Here is a 13,015-nt window from a genome sequence, read left to right as displayed (position 1 = left end):
ACCCCTCGGGTCCCCACCCAGGCCTCACCTGTCACCGTGAGCTCTGCACAGGGGCTCTCGGTGATCTGCGTCTCGGGGGGCAGGTTGATGGCCCCACAGTAGTAGGTGCCGCTGTCATTATGTAGCACGTGGCTGATGTGCAGGTGGAAGGCCTGGCTGTCAGCCAGCTTCGTGATGCTGAATCGCCGGTCCCGGGCTGGCTCACCACGGTCCTGGGGGTAGGCGGCCAGTTTGACCGATTGGTTGCTGGGGCTGCCTCGGTACCAGTTCAGCACAGTGGGCTTGCTCGTGTTGGGGAAGCTGCAGGTGAACGTAGCCCCTCCCCCCTCGGGCACTGTGAGCCGGGCCGGCAAGAGGGTGAGGGGGCTCTCAGGCCTCTCGGGGCAGCCTGGGGAGAGAGGAGCCAGATGTGAGCGAGGGGCCCCGGCAGCCTTCCAGACCCCTAGCCATCCACGGCCCGGTGCACCCAGTGCTTCTGCCAAGGGGCCTCTCAGTCTCTCTTTGCAGGCCAGGTGGCGGCTCTCGAAGTGGGACTCTTCCCCCGGGCTTTACTGTGCTTGCACACCAGGGCTTCTGTTCGCTGTTCTGGCTCTGACGTCCTCCCTTCTCTCCCAGGGGCTCGTAAGGGCCTCCACTGCCCCTGTGACTCCAGAGCGCCACCCACTCCTGGGCACCCTGGTTCTGTGTCCACTGCCCCGTCAGCCTTGGACCACCATGGTGGAGGGGTTCCCATGGAGGCTTCCAGCCTTGGGCTGAGCTTAGCTTCTCAGCGGGCTTGGGGTCCTGCCGTTACTCTCCTCTCCAACAGGCCAGAGCCCATTGGGAATACCGTGTGGGGATGTCACTGATTGGTTCCCCACCATGCACGGCTGCTGTCAAGGCCAGACTCACATTCAGAGCAAGGAGCTTTCAGAGGCCAATGGCCACCCTCCCTTATATGGACCAGGAAATAGGCCAGACCACCCTGGCTGGCTCTGTGCCCCCCAAGCATCTGGCCAGCCCCTAAATGAGTACTAGCCAGAATCTTCTACTGCAAGGGCTCTGGCCTTCACCTTCCCAGGACCCACCTCACTGACCTTCAGTTCACCCACACATGTGGGCACACGCACATATACTCCCATGCATCCAGGCACAGTCACACTCATGCACATGCACACATGTATGCACACGCACACCCCCCCACAGCCACACTCACGTATATGCACACACATAATACTCACACAGCCACACATGCACACATGCACACACACACAGCCACACATGCACATGCACACATGCACACACAGGGAGCCATGCTCATGCACATGCACACATGTATACAATACACACAACTACACATGCACACATGTACTCCCCCACACAACTACACATGCAAGCATGCACACATATGCACACCCACACACAATCACCCCCCCACACACACACCTGCAAGGCACACACATGCATACACAATATCTGCACACACCCACACACAGCTACACTCATGCACACACACCAGTCTCTGCATGTATATGCACATATGTGTGCACAATTACACAGAGACACACAGCCACAAACACATGTGCACACACACTTTCACATACCAGGCATAGCCTCACTCATGCACATGTGCACAGACACGCATACTGACACACAGCCACCCACACCTACACATGCACACCCTCACATGCACACACACTTGGCTTGCTGGCTTTGGTGGAGGAAGCATACCCATGCAACACTCAGCAGCTCCTGGCACCCTGAGTGGACCCCATCTTGGGGCCAGAGTTAGAAGAGGCCCAGCTCAGAGCTAAGAGGTCGCCAGAGCTGGCTCCAGGACCCATCACCACCCAGACCCCCAAGCCCCCATTCTGGTCTCCACAGACCCAGTGATGCATGTCCCAGGTGAGTGTCTTCATGCTGTGTTTTACACTCTGTGCCCCATATGCCACGCCCCATGCCCCCCACGTCCTCACCACCCCAGGCGAGTGTCTGCTTTCCTGTTGCCCTTCTCCCCCCAGCAGTGACACAAACAGGCCTTAGAGGGACTTGTGGAAGTACACTTCCTCACAGATGTCAGCCTGGGTTGCCATGACTACAGTCTTCTGATCCCAGGGACAGGCTGGCCACTGGTGGGTCACAGTGACCCTTTCTGCCTACACTGGTTCAATTCGGAGCCCATCTAACTGGGGCTCATCAGGGGGCAGGCATTCTGGGGCCCATTATAGGACTCCCCTCCTATCACAGGGACCAAGGGAGGTGTCTGGAATAATTGCCTACTGGGACAGACATCACAGATTTTAGAGGTCCATTGGCCTTGAGGTGGCTGAGGTGGTTCTGTCACCCTGTGTTGTTATAGCCTTGCTCATGGACACACAGGGAAGGGCTGACAGCCCCCCCCCCCGACCCTCCAGACAAGGAAGTTTGGAGAGGCAGAGATGTCAGCCTGCACCCCTACTCCTTCCTCTTCCTGCAGGCTCTCTGGCCACTGGCAGTGATGTTGCCTAGTCCCATTGGAGCGCCATGCTGGACTTAAGGGCGGTCATGACCCTGTGACCTGAGGCCAGGAGGCCACATTGCAGGTGGGGCCCCGTGGAGGGGGTGTCAGGCTGCCTCAGCAGTTCTGTGGGGACAGGGGCGTCCATGGATCTCAGTGGGTTCTGGGGAGGTGCTGTGGGAAAGCAATCCAGAGGGGGCACAGGCTGGGATGGGTGGCTGGTCAGCGGTCTGAGCCCCAGTTAAGCCCTAAAGACCCAGGAGCAGGGGTGGTGCTGGGCCCCATGGGGTTGGGATCTCTTGGAGGGATAAAAAAAAAAAAAGCAGCCGACTCTCGGCCAGTGCCGGGCAAAATGAGTGTGAGGCCAGCCACACCAACATCAGAGTAGCCAGTGCCCCCTGGGGGCCATGGCTGTGCCCTGGGGGCTATGCTGGACCTCCATCTCAGAGAGAACACTGGGCACAAGGACATCATGGGGTGAAGCCCCAACAGAAGCTTCATGCGTGTGGGCAGACATTGGTGCAGTGGCCACCACTCAGCTACTAACCAGAAGGTCAGTGGTTGGAATCCAGCAGCTTCTCCCAAGGAGAGAGATGGGGCAGTCTGCTCCTGTGAAGACTGACAGCCTTGGAGACCCTGTGGGCAGTTCCACTGTGTCCTCTAGGGGCGCTGTGGGTCTGAATTGATTCCACAGCAGTGGGTTTGGTTTGGGCTTTGCTTCCATAAAGATGATGAAACCCAAAAAAACCAAACTCACTGCTGTGGAGTTGGACCTTACTCATAGTGACTCCTTCTTGGGTTTCCAAGGGAGTATCTCTACAGAAGTAAATTGCCCAGTATTCCTTCCGAGGAATGGCTGGTGGGTTTGAACCACCAGCCTTCTGGTTAGCAGTCAAATGCCTTAGGCGGTATGCCACCAGAGCTCCTTGGAGACCCTGTGGTACAGTTGCACTCTGTCCTCTGGGGGCACTGTGAGTGGAATGGACTCCATACAGTGGGTATGGTTTGGGCTTGGCTTCTGCGAAGATTGTCAGCCTTGGAGACCCTGTGGGGCAGTTCCACTCTGTCCTCTAGGGCCGCTGTGAGTGGAATGGACTCCACACAGTGGGCGAGCAGACGCTGGATTGTGGCCAGATGCTGAGGGGCACTGGCCTTCAGGACTGTGGAGGAGGATTCGTTCCATCCCTGTGGCATGAATGATCTTGAACTGACCATGGAGTCTGTGGAGTGGAACTTGAAACATTGTTCAACTGCAGAAAGTGGCCCAGGACGGGGGCCTGGCTTCCCTTTTCTGACTGGAGTGTGACCTCCCCTGGCCTGCATTGCTGCCCCAGGAGCTGGGTTCGAGGAATCCGCCTGGGAGCGGGTCGAGCTGCGCTCCTCCACCTCCCTGACTGGCCAGTTGGGAGGGTGGGGCCTCGAATGGTGTGAGGGGCTTGGGGACTGGTGCCAGGCCACCATCCACGCCTGCTCCAGGGACACTCTATGGCAGCCCCCCAGGGACTCTGGGGCCACCTGTGTGTGGACTCCCAGGCCCAAAGGACCAATATGGCGTGCATGCCTCCACCTCCAGGAAGGCTTCCTGGACTCTTAGTTGGACAAGAGCCCTGTCAAGGAGGCAAACATTTGGAAGTGACCAGTGGCTTGTTCCTAGGGGGTCCCAGTCTTTCCTGAGGTTTCTTTCTCAGACTCAGTGTCTTCAGGAGCTGGGGGAGAGAAGAGCATCTTGCTCCAGGCAGAGCGAGAAGGGAGAGACCCTGCTTGGGGCAGCACCCTGGGCCCTAGCCCTCCACCTTGTGGGTCCACGGAAGCACTGGTAGTGGGTGTCTCTGCGACCCCCCTGGTGTCCTTCAGTCATCACAAGAAGAGAAGTGCCTTCTGTGGACACGTCCTTCACTGAGTATGTGAGGGAGCACCCCTGTCACTGACACCCCCACTGTGTGTCCCTACTGGGCCCTAAGATGGACCCACAATGGTGCCTTGGCTGAGGCTCTTGGCTTCGAGCTCCGCTCGAGGAACAAGGACATGGGAGACAGTGCTGGACGCCGCTCCTACGCCCCTGCCTCAAGTCCTCAGGGAGACACTGGGAAGACAGAGAGGAAGGGACACTAAAGGAGTGGGACCCTGCTGGTTTGGGGCAAGTAAGCCCCCAAACGCACTGCTGCTGGCCTGACTCCAGCAGACCCTCGGGTGTTGGAGCAGAAGGGCCCGCACGGTTCTCCTGACTGCTACTTCAGAAGCGGAGTGACAGGCTGCGTTTCTAAGGTGTCTCTGGGGGACTCGAACCTTCAACCTTTGGTTAGTGGCTCAGCACATCCACCGTTTGCAGGGGAAATACAGCCCGGCCCTCCAAGCCTTCAGGGGCCCCGGGGCTCCCTGCGTGTGTGGGCCGCGTTGGCCGTGAGCCGGGCCAGCGGGACAGGCCCACAGAGGCTGTGTCCGGAGAAGACACGCTGGAGGGAGGGTCCCCGGGGACCGAGCCCCGCGCGCAGAGCCGGCCAGCAGATGAGTCAAGTTCTCCAGGATGGCTCTGGGGGAGGCCCCCGCCCTGTGTCTCACTTTTCTGCCTGATCATCTTTTCAAAACTGCAACTCGGAAACAGTCAAACAAGCAGACTCCCAAAAGTATGTCGGGGCAGAGAAACCCCTGCCGCCCAGCAGCATGGGGGCTGAGCTGGGCTCAGCCATGTGACCAGTGAGGGCGAGTGGGGAAATTGAGGCACGCTGCATGCCAGAGGCTCCTTCAGGGCACAGGCTGGGGTGGCGCTGGCGACCAGAAGAAGCTGTGCTCTCGCCCCCCACTTAGTGGTGGCCCTGGTATGGAGTAGGGCCGGGGACACACCCCGGTGTTGCTGGCCTCAGTCATGGCTGCCCTGAGGTCCCTTCCTCCTTCTTCGACAGCGTCCTCCTGGCTTTTCCCCAGCACCCGACAAGGCCCTGTGGGCAGCATTTGGCCTCCTCGTCCAGCTGTGCCCCTGCATCAGGTCTCAGTGGCCGTAGGCCTCCTGGGAGAGAGCAGTGGGCCCTGCTTTGGGCACAGGGAGGGGCTCGGGGATGGACTCAGGGACCAAGGCCCCAAATTGGCCATCAGGGCTCTGCTGCCCTGTCCCTAGCCTCACGGCTGTGACACTGCCATGCCCAGGGAGGCCAGAGAAGCCCACGGCCTGCAGTGACAGTCACCACCCCACCGCTGGCCCCATCCTCAGTGCCCACATCTTTGGCATGCCCTCTGGCTCCAAGGTGAGTGCCCCCTTGAAGGAGCCCCTTCTCTCAGGACCTAGGGCCTCAGGCTCTCAGCAGTGGGTGGTCTGCACCAGGACCCCCTGGCTAGCCCTGCCAGTGCCCCTGAGGGTGCTCTGAGCCACACCTGGGACTGGCACATCTTGGCGCTCTTGTCAGACGAGCCTCCTCACACTTGTCATATAATCTAGACATGTCACTCAGCCACCCAGTCTGTGTCCCCGGAGCCAGAGGGACACCAGAAGGTAACACAGCTGGGCCTGTCGCTCACAGGGAGGAGAGGCAGGAGACCAGAGTGGGTGGCCTGACCCACCAGCGTCAGGAGAACTCGGATGAAGACAGAGGCCATGCCTGCCCATGTAAAGATGTGGCCCGGTACAGCTGGCAGGTGAAGGGAGGGCAGGTGTGCATGTGAGGTGGGAAGGTGAGGCGCCCAGGTGAGCGGCAGAGCCCAGAGAGGCACCTGGCCACTCAAAGCCACCCAGTGCTCAGAGGGGCGGTGGTGGGCTGTGGTGCTGTCAGCAGCTGGGAGAGTTCCACCCTGATGGCTGTGGCAGGACGGAGAGGAAGCCATCTCTGTGCCCGACCCCAACCCGTCCCTGCCCCCGCCCTGCTGTGCCGTCCCTGTGCCCTGTACCTTGGAGCCATCCTGGCCGCCAGCCCAGCTGCAGCACTGCCCAGAGGAGTGGCCACGGTGCCCACGGGGCCCGCATGTCCAAGTGGCCTCACGACACGCCCAGCACTGCCACCTCCTGGGCTGCTCACAGCACCCGGGGCCCCGGGAAAGTGGTAGTGGAAAGGAAACTGTCCCGGGTTAGGTCACAGGGAGGGACCCCGCCACGCCCCACCTCCTCTTCCTCCGCCTCCACGTGGTGGGGAGTGTGTGTGTGTGGGGCAGAGAGACAAAGACAGACAAGGAGATAGAGGGATATACATACATACATATACACACATCCATACACATGTATACACACACATACATATACACATACATATGTACATACACACGTACATATGTATATATGCACACACACAGGGAGGGATCCCCCCACGCCCCACCTCTTCTTCCTCCGCCTCCACGTGGTGGGGAGTGTGTGTGTGTGGGGCAGAGAGACAAAGACAGACAAGGAGATAGAGGGATATACATACATACATATACACACACCCACACACACATACACATATGTGGACACACACATGTAGACACAACACACCCACAAACATGCATGCACATGCATACACACACATACATACACATACATATACACACATACCTATACACATGCACATATACACACATGTGCATGCATATACGTGCGTGCGTGTGTGTGTGTGTGTGTGTGTACACACATGTATATAAAGCCATGGAGGCGCAGGTCAAGCACTTGACTGGAAGGTGGTGGTTGGAACCTGCTGGCTGCTCTGGGGGAGGAAGATGTGGCCAGCTGCCCCCACAGAGGTCACAGCTTTGGAAGTGAAGGGCGGATCTCCACCCCACAGGGTCGCTCTGGGCCGCAGTCAAGGGGCAGCAGTGGGGGAGGGAGACATGGAGAGACACACAGCCAGCCAGATCAGGGCCGGGAACAGTTTCTGCTTCTTTGCTTGTTTGTTGTTACCTCCTTCCGTTTCCCCCTTGAGTCCCCCACTCTGTAACTTGAGGCTGCGGGTGGGGGTGCAGGGCCCTCTGCCCCCAAATCCCAGCCCTGGGGTCAGACCTCCACCTCCTGCAACCTGGGGAGGCAGGTCACTCTCTAGGCTTGGGTTCCTGGGAGGCTGTAGTGAGAGGGGCAGGGGAAGTGGGGGAGCAGTGGGGGCAGGGCAGTGAGGGCAGGAGGGCAGTGGGCACAGAAGGACATTGGGGACAGCAGGGCAGTGGGGGGAGCAGGGCAGTGGGGACAGTGGGACATGGGGGACAGTGGGGACAGCAGGACACTGGGGGCAGCAGGGCAGCAGGGCAGTAGGAGCAGGCCGCTCCGGCTGGCTTTCAGCCCACTCTGCCCCACACTGTCTGGGCTGCCCCTAGGCTGATGAACCCCGACCCCCTACACATTCCTACACATTTTGATGAGCCCCTGTGGGGGAGCCGGGCTGGCTACTCTTCCCTCCTCCTGCCACAGCTCAGGGGACATCTGCCCCGTCAGGCCCGGCTGCCCCCTCCGGTTCCTCGGAAGGTGTGTGCTGTCAGCGGCCAGGGGAGCGGTCACCGGGCCCCTCCAGCCTAGCCTGAGGGCTTTCGCGGGGCCCCACGAGGGCTCCGGGCGGCCAGGCTCCTGGGCGGCCAGGCTCCCAGCTCCGCTCCTGCAGAAGTCCTGGCCGCCTCCCCCCGCCCGGCCGGGACGTCACCGACTCCCACGCACGGCCGGCCGGGCTCAGCGGCAGCCCGCCTGGTGCCGTGTGGTCTGCAGTGGAAAGCGGGAGGCCCGGAACTGCTGGTATCAGACGCGGGCCTGCGTGGGCTCCAGGCCTGCGCCCCGCGCCAGCGCCCCGCCTCCGGGCGCAGCTGGGCAGGTGGAAAAAGTTCATCATAGACGGTCGATGGCAGGCAGGCGCTGGGAGGAAGCGGGCACCGTTCATTTCTGAACGGAGGGCCACACTGGGCGAGGCGTGCAGGCACCGCGGAGGGGGGAGCCCCGGCCGGGCGTCGGTGGGGCCCTGGCCACCTGCAGGCTGCCGGCCAGTGGCACGGTCAGGGCAGCAGGGCTGGGCGGGGAGGCCGCGTGAACAAGGTCTCCTGGCACCCCAGGCCGGTGTCCTCTCCTGGCACAGGGGGGGAGGGGGGGTCCCGGGACCCCCGGGCTGGGGCTGAGAGGCCACCCCTGTGCAGAGCCTGACCAGCCAACTGGGGGCACCCCCAGCACTTCAGAACGCTGTGCCCACCCTCTAGGGTCATGGCCACTCTGTCCTCCGGCCGCCCACTGGGGCGCTCGGGGCGCTCGGGCCTGGGGCAGTGCTGGCCTCTAAGGACCCAGTGTGGCATTGCCGAGCTGGGGCCGCCTTGGTCCCAAACAAAACCCGGGGCGCCAGGAGCCAGGAGGTGCTAGGCTAGGCAAGCGCAGCCAGCAAGGCTGTGCGTGGCCTCCGCCCACGGGAAACAGGGGCGGGAACAGGGGCTGGGGCCCCAGGAGAGGCTGGGGCCAGGCCTGGGGCAGGCAGCCTATCGCGTGGGACTGGGTGGGACAGAACCTGAGCCGGCTGGAGGGCTGGAGACTAGGCATCCCTGACGTGCCACCTCCCTGCCCCCATGACAAGGAGGAACGGAAGGGCGGCAGCAGAATGGGGAGGGGGCGAGGGTGCTGACCCAGGGATGAGAGTGAGGCCTGAGGGGCTCTGGCCCAAACCCCTTCCGGCCCAAGCAAGTCCGCCCTGTTATGGCCCCCTTGGCAGCAGCCTGTCTCTAAACCTGAGCTGTGGGGTTGCTAGATCCAATAAAGGCGCCCCGGAAGTGGGCACTCAGGTAAACAGCAGAGGCTTTTTTATTTATTTGTTGTTTCTTGTGGTTTAAGTGGGTGATGCTTTGCAGAGCGGATTGGGTGGCCATTCAACTGTTCCACACATTTTGTCTGGTGACGTTCATTGCCAGCCCTGCAGCGTAACAGCTCTCTTCCCGGTCCCTGGCTGTGCTCCCTGTTGCCCTCCATCCTTCTATCCCTTCCCGTGTGTTTTAAATTGCGTCCCACGAGAGAGGCCCCATTTTGTTATGCCCAGTTCCCCCAGTGGTGACAATTCCCAGACTGCAATGTGTCATCGAAGTGGAGACACAGAGATCCTCACGTGCCACTCACATTGTCCTTTGACTTGTTCTCTGGTGTACACTGAGCTCCAGACAGTTTGTCCCTTGTGCAGGGTCCTGTGTCCCCACCTTGGCCAGGCACCAGCATCCTATCTCTACAAGGGTCCCTCACAGGGCCCTTTGTCATGGGTGGAATTGTGACCCCCACAAAGAGATGCTGAAGTCCTAGCCCCTGTACCTGAGAATGTGGCCATGTTTGGAAACAGGGTCTTTGCGGGTGCCATCAGTAACATGAGGTCACACGGGAGTCCGGGAGGAGAAGAGAGAACGGGGAGGCAGGGATCGTAGGAGGCAAAGCCAAGGAACACCATGATGGCCGCCATCCCCAGGAGCTGGGAGAGAGGCGGGGAGCAGCCGCCTCAGGAGGAATCCACACGGCCCACAGCCTGATTCAGACTCCCAGCTTCCAGACGGTTCTGGGAAGGCCCGGTGGTGCATTGGTGTGGCGGCCCTTTATAACGTCCTTTTATAACCACACTCACCTCCGTCCAGCCCCAGCCCCGAGAGTGGCAACCCCGAATCTGTGCCCAAGTTCTAACCCTTGTCATTTCAGAAATGAAATGGCAGTGGAGCCGTGGAGTGCAGCCTTTGGGGATCGGACTTCTCCGCCACAGGGGCCCTGCTGGTTCCTGTAGTCACAGAGCTCCTTGCACTGCGGTGTGGACGCCTTCAGGGACTGGGCTGGTTCCAGCTTTTGGCGACCATGAACGGTGCTGCTGGCACGCTGCTGTGCGGGACCTCATCTGTTTGTCTGTGACGGGCCCGTGAGACATTGCTGGGTGTGCGGTGGTTGGTACCACTGTGTTTGTATTTGCTCAGCTGGTGGAGGGGGCAGCAGCCGTCTGCCCCCTGCAGGACCAGGTCTGTGAGGGTCTTTCCAGGGCAGGGTGTCTTCTCCTGCCAGGGGCTGGCATCTTCCTCTAGTTTCCAAGATGTGAGGCACCGCCACACACAGCAGCTACTGCGCTGTGGGGGGCCTGAACAGAGACGTGTGGGGTGCCAGAGGGGTATGGGGAGAGGGGTGCCCCGTGCTCCCCAGGCTGCGGGCACACGAGGGGAAGTGTCTGCTCAGCAGGATGGACCCCTGGTTCAGGAAGCCTGGGGGCATGGGAACCGCCTCTGCGGCTGGCGGTGCCAGTTAAGTGCCATCCAAGCTCGGTGAAGGGCCTGTTGTGGGATAAGTGGTGCTGGCCCGGCGCAGGAGGTGGGAGCCCAGTTCACAGCTATTTCTGAGGTTGGAACAGGAAATGGTTAATAGTGTTTGCAAATAAAACTTTCTGTTCTGTCCTGTTTTTGAAACATTTCCCAGAAGCTCAACAGAGCGCCTAAGTTGTCTGTTCAATTTAAGAACCAAATTCAAAAGAAAAGGAAGGCACTATTTCCACAACTTACTGTAAACAAAAATAAAGATAATTGGGTTTGATGTTTGTTACTTAGGGTAACTGCCTTCCACCCTCATATCCAGACTTTTTAGAATGTTGTTGTAGTTTAAATGTGAATGTATATTCAAAACCCACAAATATGTGTGTGTGCATATGCATATGTGTGTTGTGTGTGTACATAGGAGTACGTGTGCATGCAGTGTAGATGTGTGTGTGTGTGTGTGCATTTGTGTGTGTGTCTGTGTCCCTGGGTGTGAGTGTGGTGGATGTGGATGTGTGGATGTACGTGACAGGTACATACATGCGTGTGCACATGTGTGGATATACGTGACTGGTACATACGTGCGTGTGTGCACGTGTAGATGTGTGGATGCATGTGGCTGGTACATGCGTGGCTGTGTGCATGTGTGGATGTAGGTGGCTGGTATGTATGTGCATGTGCACACATGTATGCATGTGTGTAACGAGTGTATTAACAGTTTCCTGCCTTCTTACACCAGCACAGTGGGCATTGTTGGGCTTCTTTCTGCTTGTCCTCTGGTGCCATGATACAGCTCGTCCTAGGCTCTGTGGGCACTGTGACCTTGGGCGGGCACTCAGCTGACCTTGTGGGAGGCAGGACACCACTGGCCTTTGGCACGTCAGTTCCCTGGTGGTCTCTCTGCTCCCTGTGGGCACGCCCACCTGTGGCATTCAGTAACTGTCCTGGGGGTCGTGCTCCCAGGCTCCCTTGGTCACCTGATGCTGGTCTCTGAGGCTCTTGCTGCCCTTCCCCTGCAGCCTTCACTGGCATGGTCTTCCCGCCACCAGGTCTTGGGGAGTGGCTGAAGCCTATCACTCTGTGGCAGCGGACTGGGTCAGGGGGCAGGCGCTCCTTGGGTGTGGGAGGGTCTTTAGGAAAAGAACCGGCCTTGGGGGCTGCCCGGGCTGCTGGCTCTGGGCCTCCCCACCCTGACTGCAGCCAGCAGCTGCCCAGAGCTTCGGACCCAGGGCCATACACCTTGCTTGTGTGCTGCGGATCGGCCCCTGGTGGCCAGAGGGTCTGGGGTCCTGCAGCTGCACCCACACTGTGGGGGTTGGGGGAGGGAGACTCTGACTCAGAGTGACCTCCCGTGTGTGGCAGTGGGTCTGTCTCTGGTGGCCAGGGCGTCTGGGGTGGCCCTGTGCTCCTGCAGCTGCACCCACGCCGTGGGACCTCCCGTGTGTGGAGGTGGGTCTGTGCTCCTCAGGGTCTCAATGGCTGAGTTCAGACGTCGGTCACCAGCCTCTCTCCTGAGGGGCCGCTGGGTGGACTCGAACCCCAGCAGCTGTCGGCAGCCTAGCGCATTCACAGTCTGCACCACTTGGCAGCTGGTTTGCTGCTTCTCCCCCCCGGGGTGGAGTCTCCTGGGTCGCCCTGGGGAAAGGTGTCCCTCCCTTCCCTCTGTGGCCCCTGGACGCCGGTGCTGGCCAACGTGCCCTGGCTGGCCCCGAGCCTGCTCAGGTGGCTCATCACGGCTCCCTCCAGCTTCAATGCCGCTTTCTCGCCTTGATTGCATTCGCTGTAGGGCAGCGGCCAGATGGAGAACCGCCTCCCCTCCACCGGCTGGGTCGCGGCGCTCTCCCAGGCTGCCCACCAGGAGGCACATGCCGGGCCCCTCCCGCAGTGGAGAGGCTGACGAGCGTGCCAGCCATGCCTTCCCAGGGCCCACACGAGCAGGCTTCATCCAAGTGGCCTCTCAAAGCCCCTCGCTCTGGGCATTTCCGCTTGAGGGTGAGGACTGGATGCACCTTCGGACCCCGCACACCCGGGGCTCATGTCTTTTCTCAAGTCCCTTTGAACCCTGATGGACGTCGGCCGATTCGCTTCTCAGCTCATTGGTTCTGGCTGTGGCCCGACATGCTCCTGCTGCCCTGCTCCCTGACACACCCACCAACAACTGGTGAGTGTCACACACACACCTGGGAAAGCCCAAGAAACCAGGCTGACGTGCCCAGGACGCAGAGGGAAGGATTCCAGGCGTGTGAGGCTCGGACCCAGCAACACGGCCCCGAGGGTTTAGTGAGGAAGGGCTCTCAGGTAAGCATGGACCTGCTCACCGGGGAGGCGGGCAGCCCTGTTGGGGTCAGAGGTGGGGGGATGGCGGGG

The 13,015-nt window shown here is 60.3% G+C and overlaps 1 protein-coding gene across 1 annotated transcript in view; it reads right to left on the bottom strand.

Annotated features, from left to right (window-relative positions):
• PDCD1 (programmed cell death 1) overlaps window positions 1–6,428 on the bottom strand; it is an 11,813-nt gene extending 5,385 nt beyond the window's left edge. Inside the window, exons 1-2 of the mRNA XM_007943224.1 lie at window positions 6,353–6,428; window positions 29–388 (exon numbers count right to left, since the gene is read on the bottom strand). Of these exons, the coding sequence (XP_007941415.1) occupies window positions 29–388; window positions 6,353–6,428 (436 nt within the window). The remainder of the gene's footprint in view (window positions 1–28; window positions 389–6,352) is intronic.
• Between the last annotated feature and the right edge of the window lie 6,587 nt (window positions 6,429–13,015).

This window comes from Orycteropus afer, unplaced genomic scaffold, assembly GCF_000298275.1.
Source record: "Orycteropus afer afer isolate SDZICR_OR568_19922 unplaced genomic scaffold, OryAfe1.0 scaffold00006, whole genome shotgun sequence".
Classification (NCBI taxonomy): Eukaryota; Metazoa; Chordata; class Mammalia; order Tubulidentata; family Orycteropodidae; genus Orycteropus; species Orycteropus afer.
The sequence above is the reverse complement of the archived record's forward strand: the minus strand, read 5'-3'. Positions and strand labels throughout refer to the sequence as shown.